The sequence below is a fragment of the Furipterus horrens genome, unplaced genomic scaffold (assembly GCF_987537825.1).
Source record: "Furipterus horrens unplaced genomic scaffold, mFurHor1.1.pri manual_scaffold_17, whole genome shotgun sequence".
NCBI lineage: Eukaryota > Metazoa > Chordata > Mammalia > Chiroptera > Furipteridae > Furipterus > Furipterus horrens.
Window position 1 is genome coordinate 112,027,503 of NW_028327187.1, and position 26,474 is coordinate 112,053,976.

Genomic DNA, 26,474 nt, shown 5'->3' on the forward strand with positions numbered 1-26,474 from the left:
GTAATGAAAATCCAAAACCTACAACCACGAATACTCTATCCAGCGAAATTGTCATTCAGAATAGAAGGACAGAGAAAGTGTTTCCAGGACAAAATAAAACTGAAAGAGTTCATTAGATCCAAACCACTGTTATATGAGATGTTAAAGGGACTGGTTTAGAAAAAGAAGGATCAAGACAATGAAATCTAAAATGAAAACTGCATCACAAGAAACAACAGAAGCTAAGGAATTGAAACAAAGGCAAAACTAAACAGGCAACGAGAGTGGAAAAAGAACTATAGGTACGGGGAACATATTGGGGGGAGGTCAACAGGGAGGGGGAATGGGGAGAGGGAGGGAGATGATATAGGCATTAAGGATCATGGTAGGAGGGAATGGAATAGACAGAGAGAGGTTGAGAAGAACTGTATGCACAACTAATGGACATGATCTAAAAGGGGGGGACAACTGGTGGGAGGGGGGCCACCGGGTGGAGAGGAGCAGAGGGAAGGGAAATTGGCACAAATGTAATATTATAATCAATAAAACACATTAAAAAAATAAAAATAAAAAAAATGAGGTAGGACATGCAGAGTGGGGATGATGCTGAGAAGTCTGTCTTAAGTGGGGATTCTAGAAAGGTCACATTTTCTGTGTGTAGAAAATGGATTGGAGGCAACCCATTAGGGAACATTTCTCTCACATATATGATTTTATCTGTAAAAGAAAAGAAAGATATTAAATAAATCTGACAATATATATGTTAATTATTTTATTATTTGTGCTCTTCTGAGTTAAACAAATTAAAGTATTGAAATTAAATAAACACCATTCTCTAAAGTTGAGAGGAAAAGGAATTTAACAAACAATTTGGTCTAATGACGATGAAACATCACACAAACCCAAACTGAGAGACATTCTACAAAATAGCTAGTCTGTACTTTTAAGGAAAGACAAAGATTGAGGAACGTTTCAGATGAAAGGAGATTAGACATGGCAGCTAAGTGTAGCAGGTAAATTGAGATTGGAACCTGGCCTTGAAATTGTTTTTCTTTTTGCCATAAAAGGCGTTACTGAGACAACTGGCACAATTTAAATACCTATACATAGATAGTGGTATTGTATTTATGCTCAGTTGTTTCATTGCTATTGTATCAATTTCATAATTTTTATAAGTGCATTATGGTTATGTAAGAAAATATATCTTTTTAGAAAATACATACTCTCAAATATTTCAGAAAAAAAGAATGATATGTATTTCTAGAGAGAAGAAGAATAAAGCATATATGAGATAACATGTTAGCTTTTGGAGAGTCTGGGTGAATGATGGTCATTCTGTGTACTATTTTTGTAACTTTCTGTATGTCTGAAATTATTTCAAAATTAAAAGTTTTAAATAATTTGGTGGAATGCAAGGGGGAGGGGAAGATCAGGTTGCTCCGCCTCCTGTCCCTGGAGGCCAGGCACGAGGTCCACAGTGAGGGAGCTGCTTGCCCATACTGAACACAGTTGGGAAGGTGGGGCTCTTAGAAACCAGCACGAGGGTCTGGCTACACGTGTGACCCAGAGTTTAGGGAGAGGTTCATTCTCTTCTTAGCCACGTTTCCCTCACTTTTTCCCTACCCAGAGCTGACCTTTGTCAAGGGTTTGGTATATCACCAGGCCATGTTTTTCTACTTTTCCACACATATGTGTGTAAGGAGTGGTAGTAAAGTTCATTGAACTAATGAACTCTAAGACTGAGAGGCAGGAGGAAAATGAGCTGGATTAAGGCAAGGAATGTAGGCCAAGTAAAGCTCTCACTAGGGACCTCTGCAAGAATTGGGAACCTCCATGGAAATGAGAGCAAATGCCACAAAAAATGATTTACATATTTAAAAGAAAAGTGTTACATTTTTTATGTTTGACTAAAGGCGTTCTGACTTAAATATGTTACTGATTAAACTGTCCTCCAGGGCCAGAGGTAAAATGTGACCTCTATCCCAACTCATTTTCTTTGTTATTGCCCAAGGGAAGGAAAGAGCTTCCCAACTGCAAAGAGCCAGTAGCTTGGAGATGACCTTTATAGAAGACAGGGTACTGTAGGGCCAGTGACATCTGACAGCACAATAAAAATGTAGGGATGGTATCAATTTCTAGTGAAGGACATCGAAGTCGGAGGAAATAGAAAGTGGAGAAGGTTTTGAAAATCTCTCAAGATAACTCTTTGCTGATGCAATTCTGCCCTTAGCAGAGAAAGAATTCTAATAAAATGTGGTGGTTCTTAAACATATAGTAAGCATTCACACAATTTGGCTGTTGTTTTAAGAAACAATGCTTGATACAGATTAAACAGAGTTTAAAAGAGGCAAGTGCGGATGGACAACATGTTGAAAAAAAGAAACAAAAGGAAATTATCCCCCTGTTCCTATTTCATCCCCTCTAAACTCTGTGACTTCCAGCCAGTAACATGAATTGTTATTATTAATGAAGATGGATCCTATATCCTAATAGAAGACTTTCTCACAGGACAAAAATAGGTGAATGTACTTAATAAATTGGCTTGGCCATTCCTTTAAGCAAATATCTGGTTCTTTTGGATCATGCAAGAAGATAAGAGAAAGAAAACAGACCTAGGCAATTATGTATAGACTAATTTTCTGCATGGAAGGTGAGCAGGAATGAAACAAATGGAACAGAGGAGAGATGAGATTCAAACAATCAAAATAATCCCAAACAAAAACCCAGTTGAGCAACTGAAAACTTCAAGGGACTGTCAAACTTGGAAATCATTACTTTTTAAATACCTTATATGAATTACAACACGTCCTTACAATGGAATGTTTTGCAATCTTTTCCAAGGATGAGTTATTTCTCTACATTTTGACATGGAAAGGTATCCAAGACAGATCATTAAGTTAATTCTAGTTTTTAAGCGAACACTAGGGCATTAAAGATTTTTTAAAAAACTGAAAGTACAAATACACAATTGTTAACAATAATCATGTCAGGTAAGTATGAAGGTTGCAGGATGATTTCCTTTTTAGATTACAACACACACTCAGATGTAGGTAAAAGTAGGTTTACAGTTGTTCATATGGCAAAAGACATGCAGATTATCACAATATCTTTATCAGCTCAAAGGAATATGCCTCTCACAACTGTAAATCTACTTTTGCCCGTGCTGCTATTTTCCAGTTAATGTATATTACTTTTTATAATGGACAAAAACAGTAAGAATGTTTGCACTTTGAAAAATAAATTTAAACTATTATCACCAGTGAAAACATTTCAAAGCAGCTAAGGAAGGGGTTTTGTTGCAGGGTTTTATTATGAATCAGGCTAAATAGGACTAGGGAAGCTTAGCAGGGAGAGGAGTGCTCTAGTAGAGCCAGCCCGTCTGGATAAGACATGTGGAATGGGGCTGTGAATTGTTAGCATGTATCTTCAGCATCTACTGTGAACCTCCCTCCCCAAAATTACATGACCTGAAAACTTGGCCGTGCTTTCTTCATCTTCCTATCTCCACCCACAGCGAGTGGTAAATGTTCACTAAACGATGGTAGGCTGAGCTAAGAAGACTGAGCAAGTGGGTCAGTAAGGGAGAGAAGGTATGAGTGAACCATGAACAAGTAGTGTTACTTCCAGACGTGTTCAGACTTATTCTAGTAAAATCTCAGAGACGAAAAGCTATGAAATACAAGGGCGAAAAAATGTCCTCTGACATCCACTACTCAATTATCTTTCTTTCGCCATCATTCAGATTTTCTTAAGCAGACTCAATTTGTTAAGATTTATCAGTTATACCTTTTCTTTTGTGCCCCTGTTGCACATTTCAACCCACCTGCCATCACATCCACATCCCTAGAGGTGTCCTCTGTGATCTTTCCCCTCCTACATTTGTTCTGTTTACTGTGTCACCATGTTTATTCTCATACAGACTCCAGTTAGGGCCTTGCACTTCCACCTTGAACTCTGCCCTGCATTCACTTCCCAGATCTTTCCCTTTTCCACTGAAGGTAGAGAGTAATGTCCTAATTCCATTTTGAGCTTGCCATTTCTAGATTCATGTCCCTCAGTGGCACCACAGTATCTCTGCTGGTCCTCAGTGTGTGGTTGTGAGCTCTTGGCCCCGTGGGTCGCAGTAGGAATCTGGTGAATGCTGTGTACTCTCTTCACAGAAAAGTGTCCACACTGGAAAAATTGTGGGGACAATTTTCAGGGAGTACACTGGCTGTCCAAAGCCTATTTGTGCCCCTAAAGATTATGCATCCCTGCATCCCCGGATCTGATGCTCTACTTTAGGATATGTTAGGTTTCGGAGAGGTCAGCAGAGGTAGAGAAGGCCAGCAGCAAAATATTGAACAAGATGGTTTATTGAGTATGTGACAGGTTGGGCTGGGGTCTTGGAGTCAGATGCCAGCAGCCAGAGTCAGGGCGGAGTGTTTTTAAGGAGTTCTGGGGCTTGGAAAGAGGAAACAGCACAGGATAGGCTAAATTGCCTCCTTATATGGCCAGCAGGTCATTGGCCCAGTTGCAACCTAATCTCCTGATAGCTGCCTGCGTCTAGGGCAGCTAGGGGCAGTGGGGTGGGGAGGGCAGGTGAGCTGCCTCATGGCAGACTTTTGTTTGGAATGGTGGGCTTCGAAATGGCAGGCTTCTTCACAGAACTGATAAAAAGATATGAGTTCACTGGAAACTAAAGTGCAACTAAGTAAATAAAAGGACAGTTCTAGATTCTCTTCCTGGAGAGAAAGAAGCACAAGGAACTGAAGATAACCCAGCCTGGTGTGTTACAGTTATTAGCTTGATGTTAGAACTGAAAGGGACAATTTGTTAATACATCTGTTGCCATGTAGATATATACAGATATATAGCCAAGCGAACTGTACACTGTCTACTTGGGTGGCTCTAAAACACTTTGGGCCAAATCATTTAGATTTAGGGCTGTGTATGTGCACATGTGTGTGTGTGTGTGTTTGTTTTTTAATTTTATTTTTTGGCTTTTCAATTACAGTTGTCCCATTTTTCCCCCATTGCTCCCCCCTCCCAGCCCACCCCCTCTCCCACAATTATATCCCTCCCCGTTGTCTATGTCCATGAGTCTTTTATACACGTTCTTTGACTAGACCCTTCCCTTACTTATCCCTCTTCTCTCCCTCCCCCCTCCCGCCTACTGACTACTATTCTAGTCTTTGCCTATTTAGTTCGTTTGTTTGTGTTGCTCTTTAGTTTCCTGTATTGGGTGATATCATATGGTATTTTTCTTTCTTTGCCTGGCTTATTTCACTAAGCATAATTCTCTCTAGTTCCATCCATGTTGTCGCAAATGGCAGGAGTTCCTTCTTTCTTTCTGCTACATAGTATTCCATTGTGTAAATGTACCACAGTTTTTTGATCCACTCATCTACAGATGGGCACTTAGGCTGTTTCCAGCACTTGGCTATTGTAAACAGGGCTGCTATGAACATAGGGGTGCATACGTTTTTTTGAATTAGGGTTTTAGGACTTTTCGGGTATAATCCTAGCAGTGGAATCACTGGTTGAAATGGCAGTTCCATTTTTAGGTGTGTTTGTTTTAAACAGCTGACAGAGCATAAGTTTTTAAATATATAGTAGTCCCTCTCTATATCGTGGTTCACTTATCTCAGCCTCGCTGTATCGCGGGATTTTTAAAAATACTATATTTAATTATTTATCGCGGATTTTTCGCTATATCACAGGATTTTATGGTACTGTATATGTATGTTGTTAAAGTGACGTGGGTTTAAGAGTGTAGGATATGTTTAAGAATATAAGTAGTGTTTATAAAAGTGTGGAAAAGGTTAATGAGGGAGTGGGAAAGGTTAATAAGGGACTGGGAACGGTTTATAAGTGTGGGAAGGGTTTATAAAGCCTTAAAATATATATAAATACTAAAATAAATGGAAGGTTCCTACTTCGCGGATTTTCACCTATCGCAGGGGGGTCTAGAAAGTAATAGCCACGATAAGTGAGGGAATACTGTATATCTAAAAGAAAAAGGATTTAATCTCTAAATTTACCTCTTATATGTTATATAACATATATTTATATTTTATATAGACAGATATTGTTAAATATTTGTTATATCTTTGTTCCTTTTGGTATTATGAATACTAAACTTTTAATGTTGCTGGTTCCTCTTCAGGGTGGACAAGCTTCATTTACACCATTTCTGGGAATGTGTATATTGGTAAGTGATGCATATGTTGCTTTGGGTTCAATTGCAATATAAGTTAAACTACTGAAGGGGAGGAAAGGTAAGATGAACCTTTTTATATAATAGAATACAACACCATATTCTTTGTACGATGACAATGCAGTGTCCATACCATCTAGTTTGTCATCCTAGCTCCTCGGGGCCCCCTGAGGAACTTCCAACTGCCAGTAACATCTGTGTCTCTTAGCCTGAGGCTTCCTCTGAAACCTGGGAAGGCTGCTCTGCCCCAGTCAGTGCTGGGGAATTAGCATTCCTGGAAGCTACCTCACTCCGCAGGTGGGATCACTCAGAGACTTGCTGTGTGAGCCCTTTTCCCAGAGTTTCCTGTGGGATTATGTTCCAGTGGCCCGCAGTGGGTGTGTGCTCGATGCCACACCCTTCATTGTCTGCCTTCCCTTTCCTAACTTCTTAGACTGGTGCTTCGTAGGACTGCGTCCCAAATAAACTTCTTACATTCAAACATGCACGTAAGGCTATGCTTCTGGGGAAACCTAAAGTAAGAGAAGCAGCCTCCCCTCGCCCCTTTCCTGACCCTCACGGACAGTGATGGGTATATGGATGGGGGTGTGTGGCAGAGCATCTGACTGCTCCCAGGAACAGGCCAAGAATCCCATTTCTGAGACCCTCTTGAGTTGGGCGCTCTGCACCCCGCTTTGGCAGACTAGCCTTCTCAACAGTGAACTTCCTGAGGCCCTGACATGGCCCTGAGCAGAGGTTATCAGTAATACATCTATCTAGGGCAGGAAGTGTATTGCTATAGGGGGTGGCCATTGAAATTATTCTTTTAATCTTCTCCAAAAGGGCTGTTCAACTGCCTGCAATTACTTTTTCTGGAAAATCATGGTAACACAAACTTATGTATTTTGATTTTATATAGTACAAATGGGCTTAGTGCCTCTTTCAGTAATAGCACTTCAATTATGGGTGAGAAGGAAAATTAATTAATTTTAGCATTTGAGAAAATGTGGAAAAAAAATAGTATCATAGGCCCATGTGCATGCACATTCAACTGTATTAACTATCTGGAAGAGATGGAGCATCATTTGTGTTTATGATCTTTTGAAAATCTTGAGTATCATGTAGTTCTTTATAAAAATGGAACGTACAAACCATTTTTTTGGAGGTAGCACCCCAGACTTACGATTTCAAGAGAAATGAAATAATCTGCACAAATGGAAAGTAATAAAGAAAACACATGATTCCTAAGGTGGTGAGGACACCAGAGGGAAAAAATCCAGAATCATGGTGACTAAGGGAGTTAGGGTCCTAGTCTCTACAGATTGGTTGGCACTAGAGTAGGGTTAGCTGGTCCTTGTGCCTGGTCCTGATGCCAGACATGGGGTTGCTCTGTCTGGTTTCATAAGGGTGTGGTCATTGGGGTTGCTCTACTTTTCTGGGCCTGGAGCTGAAACACAATTGATACCTACATGTAATCTATAGTTTGACTAAAACTCTGTCTCTGTGGTCAACAGACCCGAGGAGGCTTTGCTCCTAAGACTGTTAAATGCTGATCAGAACTTAATTGTCCTGATGGCTTAGTGATTAAGGATGTGGATGTACAAGGAAGCAGGAGGGAAGCAAGTGAGTCAGGATACTGGATAAGGCCAGTCTGAACCAAAATGAAAGAAAGGATAAAAAGGTCATATTGAAGAAATGAAGTTTCTATGCAGTTACATCATGAAATACTACTTTTGGTAGTTTCAACCATTTAAAAACGTAAAAATCTTTCTTAGCTGGTGGGCACTACAAAAGTTACATTTGATTCTTGGTTTAAATGTTGTTGTAAGGATAACGGGGAGAAAAATTAACCAATAATTCCGAACCTATTTTAATCGATAGTTACGGCCTTGTTTCCTGACGGACCCTTTAGTCCAAGAATTTACAGGTAAAAAGCTTGACAGTTCAAGGAGGAAGAGTGCCTTACACATCTACTTGTTTTTTCCGTAGGTGAGGCATATTTTCCTAAGTCGCCTCTCTCCCTGGCCTGGTCCCCACCTCCTTGTGACCATGAGCCACAAGTGCAAAACATCTGGCAGGAAGCAGGGTCACAGTCTGTAGCGTGGGAGTGAACTTGCATCTGTTCACGGTGAACTGGACCTTGGAGAGAATCTAGCTCACAAAACTGGCCTCTGGGGTCTCTGCTTTAGCCAATGAATGGCTGGCCAGATGACCTCATTTGAATATTATCTCCTTCCTTTCCTCCTACCCACCCCCTAATAGAGATGTTAATGAGAAAAACAAAAGGGCAAGAACAAATCACCACAGAAAAAGAAGTGACAAAGCCCAAATAGCTCTTGAATATACACTGATTTATAAAATCCATAGAAAGAATCCAGAAAATGATTTCTGACGTGACTACCTAGGTTTTATCTTTCTTATAAAACCAGAATGGTACCTGACAGCCACAGATGGTAGGAGCTCATAGGCAAGTAATTATCCTTTCCAAAATGTCAAGCACCTCTGTTTTATTTCAATAGATATCATAAATATATATACTTTGCGTGTTGGGCCAGAATATAGACAACACTTTGGCCTCAGAGAATAATCTGGGGAGATTCCATAAAATGGAGATTTAGGAGAACTATTAAAAATATTAATTGATGCAAGAAGTGAGAAAAGGATGAACATCAATAGATTTAGTTTGAGTATAGACAGGTGGAGTTTTGAACAGTAGAAAATGCTGGGTATTAACTAGCTGTCTAAATTAGTCCCGCATTTTAAACTTCAAGCTGAGTATGGTGAAGCCATGTAATTGTCTTCTAATGACACCCTGAAGAAGAGAAGGAGTTAACAGAAATAAAATAAGATGAGCAGACTTAATGCTTTTTTATTTTAAAAAGTATGCATTTGAGATGTCGTATGCTTTTCTGTGATCTTCTTATTTTTTGATACATTGGTTTTTTTCAAGCCTTCTAAGCTGACTGTTAAATGGTAGCTTTAAAATTTTTGCAGGAGAGAGAGAGAGATCTTTGACACAATCTTTTACTGAGGCAGCAAGCCCTTTGACCAGCCCCCAACTGAAATCTTTGCAGTATATGATTTTAAAACTCCAAAGAAAATAAAAACTACATGGTCAGGAAACCAATAGATCCCAAGGATACTAGCACTGAACCCCTTCCTTGTAGCTGTGATGAAAATAACAGTACACGTTAACACAGAGATCAAAAGGACAGAAAAGTTTAGATCCTGTATCTCTGAAGCCTAGGACAGTGTATCAGCCTTGATGCCAGTCCCCTAGAAGGACCATTATCAAGTATACTGTTGGGGCTTAGAAAATATATTTAGAAATCTAAAAATATTTGTCTTGTGGTTATTGAACTGACAGCTAACTGGCTTATACAGGTAGTAAATGTTATAAACTTATTTAAATAAGTAATTATTCATGCTTATTTGTCCTCAATTCTTTGCTTCTGGTTCTGGGTAGTATTAAGAAGTGTGATATGGCTCCTGGATCTACATAAAGTGGGGGAAACACACTAGAAGCCCTCTGAATTGACCTCCACTTATTCAAAACAAACTGGACTAACCCGTGCGCCTCTTTCCGTGGTGAATACCCTGAGTGAGGGGCCTGAGCACCCAGGATGATCAGCTTCCCTGGCTCCCTGCCCACTGCTACTCTCTCAAGCCAAATCCAAGTTAATTCGGTAGTTATGATTGCTCTCAAATCTGTTTAGACCAGTTGCACCGATCATTGCAATCACGCAATTTAATTAAACAATATGATATTTAATGAAATAGTGTGAAAAGAGAGTTTCTCTAGAACAACTAAGTCAATTGCTTTGCAAAGATGAATTGCTAAAGAAAAGCCTTGAATTAATACGGGAGAGATGACAGTAAAAGATTGGGGAGAACTATAATAATCTAGGAGGATTTCAGTGGCTCATTATGTGTATGCTTTATAAGGAAAGATGGTGCTTCAATGTAATCAGCAGGTCTAACTTGGCTTTATTTCTAAAAATTGGCAAATGAAGGCACAGTTATACTTTAACTTAAGATAAATGTTTAAAGCAGCTTGTCTTTTTCAGTTAATGGTTTTGATTGAATTAGATAAGGATACAGCTGTATGTATAAAATTGATGATATCAAAATCTATGATGTTAGTACCAGAGCACGTGGAATAAAGTAAATGGGACAGCAGTTCTTATGAAGAGAAGAAAAAGTAAAAGGAAAATTGTCATGCGGGAAAAAGCTGCACAGCAATTAATCACACAGTGTAGATACAGCACTAACTTTAAAATATGTTTTAAAGTATCTTGCCTTTTATGACGGTTTAGGCAAACAAAAATAATTTAATTGTTTTCAGTTAAATTTTTCTTAACTGCACTATTAGATTTAAAATTCTTGGCAAAGCTTCCCAATGGAAACTATTTATTATCTGATCTGGCTCTATTTGTAATTGAAAGTAGTCAGAAACAATAAAATATATTTTCTTTGAGACTTATTTCAGGCTCAGGAGATAAGCAGATGGGTGAAATAACATAGAAATGACATGAAGATACAATCAGTCTTTGCTTTCTGTGATCCTGTGTTAAATATATGTAAAAGAATACAGCAGCTAAGATACACTTAGAATGATTAACCTGGAAACCCAACTCCAGTATCTATAAGAAAGGTCTCCTTTGGAGGAGGGGAGCATTTCAAATGGGCTTTTCAGAATCAACACTATGCTTCCTCTCCTAGATCAGCAAGGACAGTGAGCAGAAATGGCATTTCATATCAAGTTAGAACTCTTAGGAAAACATGAACTCTTTATCTCTAAATGAAGATTTCCTTACAAAGCAATAAACACCATAATGAAGCAAGCCCATGATAGGGGGTTCAGAGAAATCCCAAACCAGCATTCTTTTTGAGAGCTGTCTCTTTTCAGTACATTCCATTAAAATATAGTGAAGGGGCTACATAAATTCTTTGGATCTATGTATCAGGAACCATCCTGCATGATAAAATTAGAGGCCAGCAATACACCATATAAGTAATGGGTGTTACATATGAATTAATTGAAAGTAAAGACATGATTCATTGCTCCCACCAAATCTTAGTAAAGCACACTTAATAAAATGCTGTTCCATATCACAGTTAAAAATATTACCCAACTTTAAATGACATTATTCTTAGACTCCAGGAACTTTCTTTTATTGCCAAATACTTGCATGAGTGGAAAACCAATACTCCTATCATTCAGTTCCATGGCATTTGTTGACCTAAATCTCGGATAGAGACGGAACCTTTAGTGGTGCGCTAGGGCTGGCTCTTGCCAGCTTACAGGAACTTGCTATGCACCTCTTCCCTGATCTCACGTCGGTAGCTTGAAATTAGCCACAGTGGGAGCATTTACGCCACAGAAACTGGGACACACTACAAATAAGTTTTGTTCTCGCTCTTGTCTTCCAAAGCTAGTTTGAAACATTAACTAGCACATTCGTCCCTCTGGGGCAAAGGTTCCTCATCTTTTTTATGCCATGGACCCTTTTGACATTTGCCAAGGCTCCACCTCTGAATGATGTATTTTTTTTAAACTCAATGAAGTCATTAAAATGTTAAAAGAATGTTTGTGATATAGTTACATGTGCTTCTCTAATGGTGTTTGAAATAACATGATCCAGGAGCCAGCCTACTCTGAATTCTAAGTAGTAATTAACGTAAACTGTATTTTGAGGTATCTGTAACACTATAATGTGATACGAAAACATCTGTGGATTCTACTGGACACAGAGTCATTGGTCCAGCTAATACTGCTATGCTTTGTTGGCTACATTTATACCTGAAGGGAAGGCCACATTTCACTTAGATGTTAGTGAAAATAAAAATGTAATTTATCTTCCATCCAAGTCCATGATTACTCTGAATTCTATCCATATGCCCCTTTGGGAACACACTGACTCCAGGTTAAGAACTCCTGCCCTGTTAGAATCCTATTTCATGTTCGTGAGCATTAGAATGAACCCTGTTGTTTCACATAGGTTATCTCCAAAGTGGAGGATTTCTCTAGAAAATATAGCTATCTTTGGACTCCAAGCAAGATTCACAAAACTTACAAATTATATTTCTATTCATTTAATAATGCTTCAAGCTACTGTCTTTATTTTAATAAACAATTTCTTATTGATTATTATTGTCCTGTAAGTGTAGCCCCCTAGACATCTTTATGGGCTTCTCACCCTGTTTAGAATCTTCTCTCTGTTGTCCATTCACATGACTGCTCTATCCTGCTTTGGCTTCTCCATTCTCTAGCTTCCTCTTGAAGAACCACTGTTGTAAACTTCAGGTCACTACATCATTCTGCTTCTAGTGAGAATCGTATTAGACTCCTCACCCACTGTTGCCAAGTCGTTTAGATTCTTTCTTAACTCTACCTCTAAAATATATCCCTGCGTTTGTGTGTCCACTCTCTCAGTTCAGACTGTAATTCATTTTCCCTTAGACTATTATAGAAAACTCCCAATAGGTTATCCTAACTTGAGTCTTATCCCCTACAATTTATTTGCTGCTCTGTTATTTCTCCAAGAAACAGATCTGACCAAATACACACACAACTTTTATCAAAGGCCCTCCATTTTATATGGATAAGCATGGTCCTCAGGTCTCACCTTGACCTACTTTTCCATCTACTTTTTCACCATTCTTCCCAGAAGAATGTTCTAGCAATTATAGAAGATTCACCATCCTCCCAGAGATGCTCTGCACATTCCTGGCAGCTTACCCTTGCGCAGTCTGTCCTCTTGTCTAGAACACCCTTCATCCTCGCTTTGCCTTTTATAGGTCTCTCTAATCCTGTGCAGCTCTGTTCAAGTCTTATTTCCTCCACAGCGAATTCCTGGGGTCCCTAGAACTGAATTAGCCCCTACAGCCTCCATTCTCTCATTAAGCTTTGCTTATTACTTTTATTGTTGCCTTTAAGACACAACTTCAGCTGTATTATTTCATTTGTGAGTCTGAATCTCAGTATAGAAGAAATGGAAATGTATCCATCCTGAAGACCTCCTCCCCTACGGCATTTAGCAGTAGGCCTTGTTCATAGTTCACTAGTTATCCAACTTATATTTCAACCAAATTATTCTCTGACTATTTTGTCAATATTATTTCGTTTCTCTCAATGAGATTTTGAATTATTTCCATACAAGGAATCTGCTTTGCATTTCTTTGTATTTTCTCAGTACTAGCAATTATAGGTGCTCAATAAATACTTGATGAAATGAATTAATGATGGCATTTACTCATTTTCCTAAATATGCTTTGTTATTATGAGGTTTATAATTTACTCAAGAAAACATTCTTCTTATCATGTAATGTTAAGGACTTTGCTTATTAATTGAACTACTAGGCATGACATTAAAGGTGTAAATCGAAACACATGAAGATTCACCTCCCTGTTCTTTTCTACAATGGAAACCAGCCAGTTTCAGGCTTTAATAATTGTACATATAATCAACCAAGAGATTTAAAAAGATTCCTAAGTCTGTTATTTCTGAAGTGAAATGAATATTATGGTGCTATGTATTTCACCAAACTTGTAGCTGTATGATAAATATACTGTGATGAGTATTACATTTAGTGGGTCACATTTTTCTGTAGGACCTGATGACACGCAACAAAAAATAGAACCTCATCACACAGCAGTGCTGGGGGAAGGTGACAGTGTACAGGTGGAGAACAAGGTAAATATTAAAACTCTTTAATTCTTCTTAACTTTTACTTTCTACTAGTTTCTAGGAAAATGCCTGACTCTCCAGTGTAGCTGGAAGTTTTTCTCTTGGGCAAAGAAACTATGCCACAAGTTTATCAACCCCTTTTTTTTATTTACATTTTTTTAAATGTATTTTATTGATTATAGTGTTACATTTGTCCCAATTTCCCTTCCCTCTGCTCCCCTCCACCCGGTGGCTCCCCCCCTCCAGTTGTCCCCCTCCTTTAGTCCATGTCCATTGGTTGTGCATATAGTTCTTCTCAACCTCTCTCTGTCTATTCCATTCCCTCCTACTATGCTTCTTAATTCCTGTACCATCTCCCTCCCTCTCCCCCTTCCCCCTCCCTGCTGACCTCCCCCCAATATGCTCCCCATACCTATAGTTCTTTTTCCACTCTTGTCACCTATTTAGTTTGCCTTTGTTTCAATTCCCTAGCTTCTGTTCTTGGTTGTTGTGATACAGTTTTCATTTTAATGTTCATAGTTTTGATCCTCCTTTTTCTAAACCAGTCCCTTTAACATCTCATATAATAGTAGTTTGGATCTAATGAACTCTTTCAGTTTTGTTTTGTCCTGGAAACACTTTCTCTGCCCTTCTATTCTGAATGACAGCTTCGCTGGATAAAGTATTCGTGGTTGTAGGTTTTAGATTTTCATTACTTTGAATATTTCTTGCCAGTCCCTTCTTGCCTGCAGGGTCTCCCTTGAGAAGTCAGCTGATAGTCTAATTGGGACCCCTTTGTACATGATTCTTTTCTTCTCTCTTGCTGCTTTTAAGATTCTCTCTTTATCTTTAACTTTTGACATTTTGATTATAATGTGTCTTGGAGTGGTTCTCCCTGGGTCCAGTTGTTTTGGAACTCTCTGTGCTTCCTGGACCTGTACGTCTATTTCCTTCCCCAAGTTTGGGAAGTTCTGCTTTATTATATTTTCACTTAATTTTTCAATTTCTAGTTCATCTTCTTCGCCCTCTGGTAAACCAGTGATTCTTATATTGGGTCTCTTATAGCTGTCCCAGAGGTTTCTGATCCTCTCTTCATTTTCTTTGCTTTCTGTTTCCTCTCTCTGCACTGGTTGACTGTTTGCTCCTTCTCTATGTTCTGGTTTGTTGATTTGATCTCTGGATTTTATTTCCTCACCATCTGTCTCGTATGTGGTTTTGTTCCTTTCAGTATGAGTGTTTTTCAATTCTTTCTCATCTTTTTCCAGATCTTTTGTTAATTCTGTAAGCCACCTGATAACAATGGCCCTGAACTGAGCCTCTGACAGGTTTCTTATCTGTTCATCTGTCAGATTCTTCATCTGTTGCCTGGTGAGCTGCGCTACCGGGATTTCTATAGTTGTCTGCCTCATTTTGACAGATGCGTTTTGTTTTCTTGGGCCGGCTATAGGGGGCAGTGCCTGTGTGCTCGTCACGACCCAGCGACCGGCGGCAATCCGCAACCTTTTTCGCTGCGCTGTGGCCCTTTGTGGTCACTACCCAGCGACCAGCGGAGATGTGCAACCTATTTTGCAGCCCTGTGGCCCTTTGTGTGGGAGCGGGGGTCCAAGATGGATTCCTGCAGTTATTCCGCTAGGAGACCAGGGTTCATCCTCCCACCCTCTGGGCCTGGCTGTTGAAAGTGATGTAGTGGCTGCTTTCCCCAGCGTTGGGGTCGCGAGCTGCCGGAGTTCAACTGCAGCCGGGGTTGTTCTCCCTGCCGCTGGGATTGTCCTCCCTGCCGCTGGGATTGCTCTCCCCGCCACTGTCCCAGGTGCGACCGCAAACAGCACCGCCCACTTTCGCTCTTACCTGCCCAAAGGGCGCCACTGGTCTATAACTTTGTATGTTTGGCTTCTGTGTAGTTTTATTTTCCGGAATTTCTAGTTATCTTTTGTTTTGAAGTAGTTGTATTCCTCTCTAGTTGTAGAGGGAGACCTAGCGTGTCCGTCTAAGCCTCCATCTTGGCCGGAAGTCTATCAACCCTTTTTGATAACTTGTTATCTCTGTTAGTTTATTTTAAGGTTTTATCAATAACGATTTCTTGTCTTCAGGAATCATCTATGTCCCTATTTTTTACCCCTAGAAATTTGAATCTGGAGGCACCACATCTTCCTTGTTCCTTAACTTTCTTTATGCAATCGATTTATTTCTAGCATAAGTGAAAAATGGATCAGCCCTCTAGGAATATAAATACTGATGTGCACACATACTCAGAGAACCCTTTGGAAGTGTCCCCATTTTGAACTGAGAGGACCATATGATGTATTTCATAGTCCTTTTGTGTTCAAGCCCTACTTTTTTTGTAAATGTTTTTATGTTTTAGGAGTCTTGGGAGCCTTTTTTCCGAGGTTGCCAAGTTTCTTCCCTATGTCTGTTTCACTCCTTGTGAGCCTATGAAGCCAATCTGACTACCTTATGGCATTCTAATAAAGAGGATTGAAGAGACAATTTTGCAAAAGATTCTGAAAAGATAAATTTTGAAAAGTAGGGATAAAAACTATTTCAGTGTGGTGAGTGGTGGAGAGGGAATCTGACTGACTTCTGGTCCTCTGACCCAGGCATTGTAGAATGCAATGGATTTGAGGAATTCTTCTATCTTACCCCACTTTACTGGCAGCTCACCTACTGCTGCCTTAGTCATCCATAACACCACCATGAACTGTGAAGTAAATAGAAGAAAAACTCTTGAGCACCAGATGAAATGCGTATCTCAGCATCTATGCTCTCTATTATTAGGTTGAATGGTATGAAACTGCCACCTTTGACCCACAAAAATATGTCGACTTTATTTATTTCAATCCAATGCACAAGAGAGGCATGGAAGCTACACATAGGCCAGAGCCTACTGATAGTAGATTTGTTTGTGACATTATCTGGTTTAACTTGATAACCTCGGTTCTTCCTATAACACAGCAGAGGGCACATTGCAAATGTTAAGAGTTTGAAAGCTAAAATGGAACACCAGAAAGAAGTGTTGAGGGGAACCAGAAAGAGGGAGGCAGTGGGATAGAAAAGAATTGGCTGAAACCATCAGTTTATTGATAAGCAGCACTCCTGGCTCTGGGGGCATCATTTCATTATGTGCCCTTCTGTAGTTATTGCTGTGTATATGTATAGTCTGAGCCATCAAGACATTAGAAAGGTTTCTATGAAAAATTTTATTTTTTGAAAAAATTAACATTTAGGTGGGCTTGTGTCACTTATATTCATGAAGAGTAGAAAGTCCCCCTTAGATTACAATGGAGATGAGACTGTGAAGGTGTGAATCTGGCTTTACAACTTGTTAGCTGCATGATTTTGGACACATTTCTCAACTTATATGAGTTTCAGTTTCTTTGCCTGCAAAATTGAAATAATAACAGCAATTGCATGGGATGGTTAGAAGGAGTATGTGCGATTACATATGTCAAGAGTCCACTCCAGATCTAGCACAGGGGTCAGTAAGTTATGTCCAATAGGCCAAATTGAAATCCACTCTCTGTAAATTAATTTGTTTGGACTGTGGCCACACCCCTTCATTGCTGTTGCCTATGGGTGCTTTCACACCACAATGGTAGAGTTGAGTGGCTGCAACAGCAACTGGATAACCCACAAAGCCTAAAATATTTACTCCCTGACTCTTTACGAGGAAAATATTGCTAATCGCTGGTCTAGGACATAGTGGGCGCCCAAGAACGGTAGCTGGAAAGTTCACTGATCTAAACACCTAACTTAATGGATAGTCATGCCAGATACATGTTACCTAATGAGGTTTCATACTGTAGCCCCAAGATTTAGGACACATAACAGTTTCTACAGCAAGAAAAAGGCCCTAAAGGACCTTGATTCACTCAGGCTCTGGTCTAAGGTTATCTCTACTTGGAGCTAGACTTAGCCTGAGCATTAGATAAAGAAGCAAGATGTGACTTTCTGTGCTCCCCTTAATCCCATTTGTACTGACTTGTGGTCAAGAATAAGGAGTTGATACACTCACTCCCTCACTTCCTTCTGGCACTCAGAGAGAGGGTTGTATTTTGTGACCATTACCCTGAAGTCTTCCATGGTAGGTAGCAATTGTGTGGGAGGCTTGGTTTATACTAGATTTAAAAGTCTTTAAGCCAGACATTTTGACTTCTTAGAGGAAGCCCAAACCCCAACAATGGCTTCGAAATGGCTTAAGTTTTTCAGAGTTCTTAAAGATTGGGATCAACCCAGGCTACCCTGGATATTTAATCCTGGACTGGACTGGTCACACTAGAACAGCTTCTGTTTCAAGAGCTAAGGCTCTCCTCGCTGCTTTGGCCCACAGTTTGTACTCTGGTTTCCAGGATGGCTCCATGATCAGGGGCACATGGGTTTGAATTGAAAGGCTCTGTCTCACCTTCAGCACCAAGTTTATACTAGTATTCTATTGAGAAGGTCTTAAGCCTCATGGATTAGCAAACATGTAGTTTGTCAAGATAGACAATCAATTCCTCTTGGGATGCCATCAAAACCATACTTGAGAGTAACAACACTTTTTAATGGGAAGCATTCATGGGGAATTCAGTAAATTAATACAGATTAACATTTTATTAAAATAAAGATGAGAAGACAAAACTAAAACAAAACACCCTATTAAAGATAGACTCAACTTTTTTGCTTACTTATGTGTAAAGATTCATAACAAGCCATTAATTTTTAAAAAACTGATAATAGTTCATTGTTTTGCCTTCAAATTGGCCTAAGAATTTTAAACAATGAAATCTAGTAAGAACAAATGCATACAATTAAGTCATGCTACAACTCAGTTTCTTTCTGGTAATTTTTTTTCAGGTAATACATCACTATAATAAATGTTCTTGAAGCAAAAGCGTGCCCTTAGATTCATTTCTAGAGTCTAATCAATCAAACAAACTACGAGTACATACTCATAGTCTACAAGTTATCACCACCTTAAATGAATCATAGTGCCTTCATTTGGGCTTTGATAATTTATTGTTGGTATCAGTGGAACCGAAGGCATATCTTGGCAACAAGATTTATGGAATAACAAGAGCAATTTGTAAAAATAAATTATTAAGTAAACACAGAAAGGCCTAACTCTGAACTAGGAACTCTGAGAATGTGCACCAAAGTAACAAACAAAACAAAACAGAACAAAAACATGTAAAATAAAACACATGGTTGGGCCCCCAAAAGATCAGGACTTTTAGTTGGGGTGTCTACTTTTGTATGGGGTATTCCATCAAACCCCCAAAGGGTCTCCTGTCTTTCATTCTCTTCTTTTGCATGATTTCTATCATTTAACACTGTACAAAAGGTCACTCACCAGAGACAAGGATTTTTCAAAATAACAGCAATTGGAACTTTCAACTACATCAGCACTCTACTGAATATTCAGAAAGATTATCAGCTTTCACTAAAGAAGGCTAGTTAAGGAAAGAGAAAGAATGCATTTAAAAAAGAAGAAAAAGACACAAACATCTGGTTTAGGTTAGAGCAGAAGGGGCCACTCAGAGGTTAATTTTGTGGAAAAGTCATTAAAAGAAGGTTGGACCATCCTTCAGATTTCTGAAATGGGAAACCAAACCCCTGAATTCCTCAACACCCAGCAGTTTAATCATTTTTCATCTCAGACCAAATGCAAGCATCATTTTATTCTATTGTCCAAATTATAAATAGAAAGTCGTCATTTGATTTGAGTAATATCAAAAGGAGCAAAACTTTTATTTTTAAAACATTATTATTCTAAAATGTATAAACTGTAGGACAAGTTTATTGCTTACAAAAGATGTATCTTCTAAATTAAAAAATGTACAGTCTTGGAAGTCAGCACATTCATGACACAGAAGGCTAGCCTTTCCTCTTTCTTTCTCTCAAAACTCCCAACCCTCTCCTCTGCCTCCAGACCCTAAAACTCAAGTGCATCTATCTCCCCTCCAAAAAAACACCTTCAAAACACTAGTCAGTGACATCTTCTTTCAGATTAAATTATAAATGATGTAGTACCAATGTTCAGAACTATTTTCCTAAGATACTTTTCTTTCAGATGTCTATTGATTCCCACTAAATTTTGATCACTCCAAAGTCCTTAGGGAATAAACCTTTCTTTGATAACTGTGCTTGATTTTTAAGTTGAATTTTTAGTCATTTAAACATGACATTGGGAAAAAAAACAAATCACTTCAGACAGAAACCTGCCCCTTTCCTGTGGGCCGAGCTCTCATTTATTCACAACCTTGGGACATCAGCATGTATATTAATTATTGTCCTCAGCTATAAAGTATATAAAGTATGATGTACATGGACCTAGAATAATTTTAAGCTTCCGTGCCTATTTTAATTTTTTTTTTCATTTCCATCACTGATGTTAAGCTGTCTGTTTTCTTGTATTGCTATCCAGAAGTGCTTTCTTGTCTTCCAGCTTTGAGTCTCTTATAGATCTGATAAACCACAAGCCTAATCATTTGCATTGGGTATGAAGCAAGCATAAATAGGAATTGAGTGAGGGTCCGTGCTAAAGTTAAAGCACTAATCTTTATGTATGCAGTTTATGACATGTATTTTTAAAATTTGAATTAGCGGAAGCCTTTGTAAGCTCACTCTTTGATTTTCAACTGAGTTCACATTAGCATATTTTGACAGCAAATTGGGTTATGGACAGGTGAGGATGGTGGTATATAAATAAATGCAGGTTTAGAAATACTTCAACATATTTTGTAAACATGAAGAAATGATTAAATCATTCACTGGGAGGATATACTAAGTAACACCAGCCCGAGGATTGTAGGGAGTAACTTAAGACTTTTGCAGAAAACATCCTACCCTAAATTCCCTTTTAACTTTTTTAAGTTGGTGGCGGAAGGGTAAATAAATTTTAGTCCTGTAACATACAAGAGTTTTTTAACTACATGGAAAATTAAAGAATATATTATTCATTTCTTTTGAATCCAGTAATAAATATTCTGGTACAACTAACATTATAATGATTTCTAATGTAAAAAATTAGTAAAAGCATATAAATATAACATTATTTTGTCACATATTTAGAAATGTTATATTATTAGAATATGGCTGAAATTTTTTAAATTTTTTGAAGGCTTTTAAAAAAGTATCTAATTATTATGGCTTTACTTATTGTTTTATTCTAAATTAGAGAAACCCAAGAGACTCCCCAAAAGAAACAGATAATGTTCACTCACTTATTAGTCAGTAGCAAACTATCCTAAAAACTAGTGTCTTAAAACATTTACTGTTTTCATAAATGGTGTGTGTGTGTGTGTGTGTGTGTGCATGCACATGTGTGCACGCATGCCTGTGTGTGTCTGTATGTGTCTGTGTGTCACGGTGTGGGGGATTCTTCTGCTGGTTTCTCTGGAATTACTGGGTCAGAGGATAGCAGCAGTAGTGGGGTTTGGAGTCATACTGTGAAAGTGCTCTCTTAAAGGATTCCTGTACCAATTTAAAACATTGCAAATGATACATAAAAGTGTATCTTTCCATCCACACTAACAATAGATAATCATAATTAATATTTTTCAGTTTCAGAGAAAAAGATCTAATCTTTTAAAAAATTATTCCTAATTTGACATTCAAAAATAAGCATGTTAATATACATGTCATGTATTTTTTACATTTTGATTTATTGTTTCTGTTACGGTTGTCCCACTTTTTCTCCCATTGCTCCCCTACTGCCCACCCCTTCTCCTCCTATCATGTATTATAGTAATGTGCACTTGAAACCTATATGACCCTATTAACCAATGTTAGCCCAATAAATTTAATTAAAAATAAGCGTGTTTATGGTGTGATGCTTGCTTCTCTGACTTTAGGATCCTGAAAGATGCCACTTTGTCCTAATTGCTGGGGAGCCATTAGGAGAACCAGTAGTCCAACATGGTAAGCCCAAAAGATATGTCCATTGAAGCATGTTTTTGTTTTGTTTGTTTTTAACTTTTTAAAATTCAGACATTGAAGTTATTCTATTACCTACTGATGTTTAAAGGCAGCCACAACCATCTATTGACTATTTGGGAATGAATTAGATAAGGCCTTTGTTTCTGTTGTCATGCAGTGTCCTTAGTTATGTGTCCACAAATTAAGCATGGGATGTCATAGATTGTTGGAATAGGGAATGTCCTTAGTGTTGATGTAGCTATTGTCACTTTTATAAATGAGAAAATGAAATCTCAGCATTTTACTTATTTACTTAACAGATGCTTGGGCAGCATTTACTATTTACTAGGATTCATTGAATGCTTTCCACATATTGATACATTCGATCTTCAGAATAACCTTACGAGGTAGCTACTCTCACCCCCATTTTCCAGAGGAGGAAGCAGAGGTGCAAAGGTTCATTGGCTTGCCCATGATCACGTAGTTGGATTCATACTCAGGCTGTCTGGTTTCCAGCCACCCCACCCTTTTGCCTTACGCAATGTCAGTGGCCCCTCGCTCTGCACTGCGGCTTCTCTGATGGGACGTGATTGTTGACAACGGAGCTGGGATTCGAACACGAACTCTTGACCCCATGTTTTCTGCTGTCTCCACTATTCCAAGGTTACACATCATAAGAGATTCAACTCACACCATTTTTATTAATATTACTGGAGTGGAAGTTGAAAGGCTTAATTAGAAAAGAGATGAAAACTGCAGTTTGAAAAGAGGATTTATGGGATTATCAACAACTATCAAACAGTTTTCTTATTTATAACCCTTACAGTTGATCAGTTAAAAACATTTCCTGGTGGATGTAATGTACAGCATGGCAATGATAGTTATAACACTGCATTGCATATTTGAATGGTGCTAAGAGAGTAGAACTTAAAAGTTCTCATCACAAGAAAAAAAAAATCTGTAACTGTGTATAATATATAATGCATGTTAACCAGACTTATTGTGGTGATCATTTTGCAATATCTACATATATTGAATCATTATAATGGACACCTGAAACTAATATAATCTATGCCTATTATCCCTTGATTTTTAAAAATAAATAAACTTGGTGATATAAGAGCGAAAAAGTTTTAAAAAAAAGAAAATTAGAAAAAGGAAAAAAACACTTCCTTTCTTTTTTTAAAATTATTTAATTATTTGTTTGTTTGTTTTTTTCTTTATTTTATTTTTAGAGAGAGGGGAAAGGAGAAAGAGAGGGAGAGAAACATCACTGTGTGGTTGCCTCTCACTCGTGCCCCCAACTGGGGACCTGACGTGCAACCTAGTCATGTGCCCTGACTGGGAATCGAACCAGCGACACTTAGCTCACAGGCCGACACTCAATTCACTGAGCCACAGCAGCCAGGGTAAAACTTGCTTTCTGGTTTCAGTTTTATCCTTCTTCTTGAGTATTTCAGGAAATGAGTTTCCTCAACCTGGCTTTGAAGGGCTTTAAGCTTCCCACACTTCCCTTGGTTCCCAGAGTGTGGTCTGCATCACTCAGGACATAGTTAGAAGTGCAGTTTCAGACCTTCCTCCTAACGTTCTGAGTCAGACTATACATTTTCATGAGATTCCAGATGATTCATGTGCATACTATAAATTGAGACGCACAGCAAAATACCCCAGAAAAGTGTCAAAATGGAAGCCCAGAAGTGCACCACTTTTACAGAAAAATAGCTGTGGATGGGAGAAGTCTTCCACAAATCCAAACTATAGCAAAATTATCGTGTGCAGGAAATCAGTCCTTGGCCCAATACCTGATTTTATTTTCCAAGTTCTATTCCCTTTTCTCCATGTGTCCTTTAAAAAGTTGGCTTCTCCAGGATACCCTCTTGGATTTATTATTTATTACACACATGAGGGCTCTCTCATTTTTTCCTACCTGATATCATCCAAATCTCCATCTCCGGATGAAAAAAAATTGCTAAATATTTTACTTATTTATTTATTTTTAGAGAGAAGGGAAGGGAGGGAGAAAGAGAGGGAGAGAAACACTAATGTAAAAGAGAAACATTCATCGGTTGCCTCTTGTATGTGCCCTGACCAGGGACTGAACCCACAACCCAGGCATGTGCCCTGACTGGGAATTGAACTGGTGACATTTTTCTTTATGGGATGATGCTCCAACCAACTGAGCCACACTGGCCAGGGCTCCATATGGAATTACTCTCATGAAACCCAGATCCATATTTCCAACAATGTACTAAGCACCTCTGACAGGAAGCCATTTTATTGTGCCCAGCACCTTCATGTCAAAATATCCCGAACTGAACTTCTTGCTCTACCCAGTCTCCCATGTCCTGTATCTCAATTACCCTTAACAATTCCACCATTGACCAGCCTTCCAGATCCGATGTCTTCTCTATCCTGATGCCAAAATTTTCTTCAAAAACTGCAAATCAGATCACGTTACTCTACTTATTTCTTTGGTGACTCCTGATCACTTGCAGCATTAGGTCCCAACTTCTTCCAGTAGATGGAATCCAAAACCCAGAGGGGTCTGGCCTCTCCTACATATCAGATCCCCCTATTCTTTCCACATTCCGATCCCTCCTTCCAGGACTGTGCCCCCATCCTCAATACCTCCAGCATGCTAATCATGAAAATGCTTTTCCTTCATGTGTGCCTGTTCAAACATCACCTCCTTTGTGAATCCTTTTGTGGACCCTTCCTCCCCTTTCTGTACTGATTTCATAGATTTTACATACTTTCATCATTCAGTGTATCACACTATTTGTTATAACTTGTTTTCATATCTGTCTGTGTAATGGATTTGGGGTCCTTAGGAGAGAGAGTCTGTCATTTGTCTCTAGCTCCTAGCACAACATTTGTCCTTTAATAGACACTCAATAAATACTTGATAGATAGGTAATTGAATGAATGAGTCAGATGTTTTCTGCCTGTTTCTCGTTGTATGGTCATCCTATTCCCTGCAACATCCCAAAAGACCTCAACATCATCAAAGCATATTATCCTGTGTTTTCCTTCTCAAGTAATAAACTAAAGTGAGTGTCAAAGCCCTGACATGCTAACAACAGTGGTTAAGAAGCTCGAATGTGTGATTCCCTCTAAGTAATGCAGTTCTATTTTAATTTGGGTCTTTCTGAGAAAGCCCTTTAGACAAGGAACTTTCATAAAAGGAATGTCAGGAACCTCTGCAGCATGGTAGAAGAAATATACTGAATGGTCAAATCTGTCATCTTCTTTCAAGACACTGCCAATGCCATGGAGGAGCTGGCTTTGTTTATCCAACAGACCTTGAAAGTGATGCAGTCCAAGACAGTGTCCCTTTGCTCCTTTAATGTGTGAAGAAAAGGGAAGAGACAGATACTACAGACTTCTGCACTTTTAGCAAAACCTGAATCCAAACCTAGCAATTAGACAAAAGGACCAGCAAACTCGGACCCATAAGCCAAATCTACCCACTGCACATTTTTTGTAAAGAAAATTTTATTGGAACGCAGCCATACCTATTTATTTTCATATTTTCTGTGGCTCCTTATGCACTTCAACAAAAAAGTTGGGGAGTTGAGACAGAAAGTTGGATCACAAAATAGGAAGTATATACTATCCGGCCCTTTACCGAAAAAGTTAGCCAGCCCCTACAGAACCCAAAATATGATGCTTTCTTGACTTGGAATTTTTGTAATCTTTTGTTTATTGTCAATGAACTGTTACCAATTTTCAAACATGACAGTCCTGTCATGTAAATATACAGTCTCATATACTGTGTAGACACCAAATTAGGATGAGATTTGCCAATTCTTTGCACCAGATTGGTTCAATTCTTGATATCAACTAGTGGTATAAAACTAACACTACAATAAATCTTAAAAGTTTGCATCACAAGGAAAAAATGGGTATTAACTAGACTTACTGTGGTGATCATTTTGCAATATATACTAATCTAAAATCATTATGTTTACACCTGAAACTAATATAATATTGCATGTCAATTATATCTCCAAAAAATAAGGAAGGAAAAAAACCCTAAAAACTACAAAAATGGTTGTAATAGAAACAAACCTAAGAAGGTTTTGATATAGAGACTGCCATTGTTGGTGACAACCTGCAACGGAAAAATGAGATGTAATTGCTTTTGTTTAATCTGAACTTTGACCTTTATAATCAAACAAAATCCTAGTCTAGAAACGTGTATGATCATCCCTGGGGATTGGACACTGTGAAAATAACCTTCTCCTGTTTAGATATGCCTGGATTTGTTTCATGTTAAGAACTATAGAAACACATACCATTTCCAGTGGTAGAAGAAAATGTTACCATCACTCAAAACTTTCTGAATGTCTCTTTCTGCCTTAGGTCCATTTGTGATGAACACTAATGAAGAGATTTCTCAGGCCATTCTTGATTTCAGAAATGCAAAAAATGGGTTTGAAAGAGCCAAAACCTGGAAATCAAAGATTGGAAACTAGTGAAGAGCCCAAGAGCAAGTCTCAATGCTTTCTAGAATTTTGCCCTTTGTGGCAACCCATTCAGTCAATGCATTCAATTTCCAAAGCTGACTTCACCGGTGCTTCTGAAGACTTCCACCCTAAAGTGATAACACAGTTTTTATAGTGACACACATGAGATATTTCCTGGCACGTGCAAATAAATCTAATTATTGCTCCTCTAAAAATCAGTGTTCTTCATTTTGACCCACGTTACTAAGTTTCTGTTAAAAAAGCATTTTGTGTATGTTTGCT

The 26,474-nt window shown here is 38.6% G+C and overlaps 1 protein-coding gene across 3 annotated transcripts in view; it reads left to right on the top strand.

Moving 5' to 3' along the window:
* Positions 1–26,389, top strand: part of PIR (pirin) — an 89,800-nt gene extending 63,411 nt beyond the window's left edge. Inside the window, exons 6-10 of one of the 3 annotated variants that reach the window (XM_090263892.1) lie at positions 6,128–6,172; positions 13,772–13,854; positions 21,660–21,726; positions 22,959–23,132; positions 26,089–26,389. In XM_090263892.1, coding sequence (XP_090120018.1) covers positions 6,128–6,172; positions 13,772–13,854; positions 21,660–21,726; positions 22,959–23,132; positions 26,089–26,201 — 482 coding nt within the window. In that variant the 3' untranslated portion in view covers positions 26,202–26,389. The remainder of the gene's footprint in view (positions 1–6,127; positions 6,173–13,771; positions 13,855–21,659; positions 21,727–22,958; positions 23,133–26,088) is intronic. The other 2 variants (XM_090263891.1, XM_090263893.1) reach the window with 2 other exon arrangements.
* The last annotated feature ends 85 nt before the right edge of the window (positions 26,390–26,474 follow it).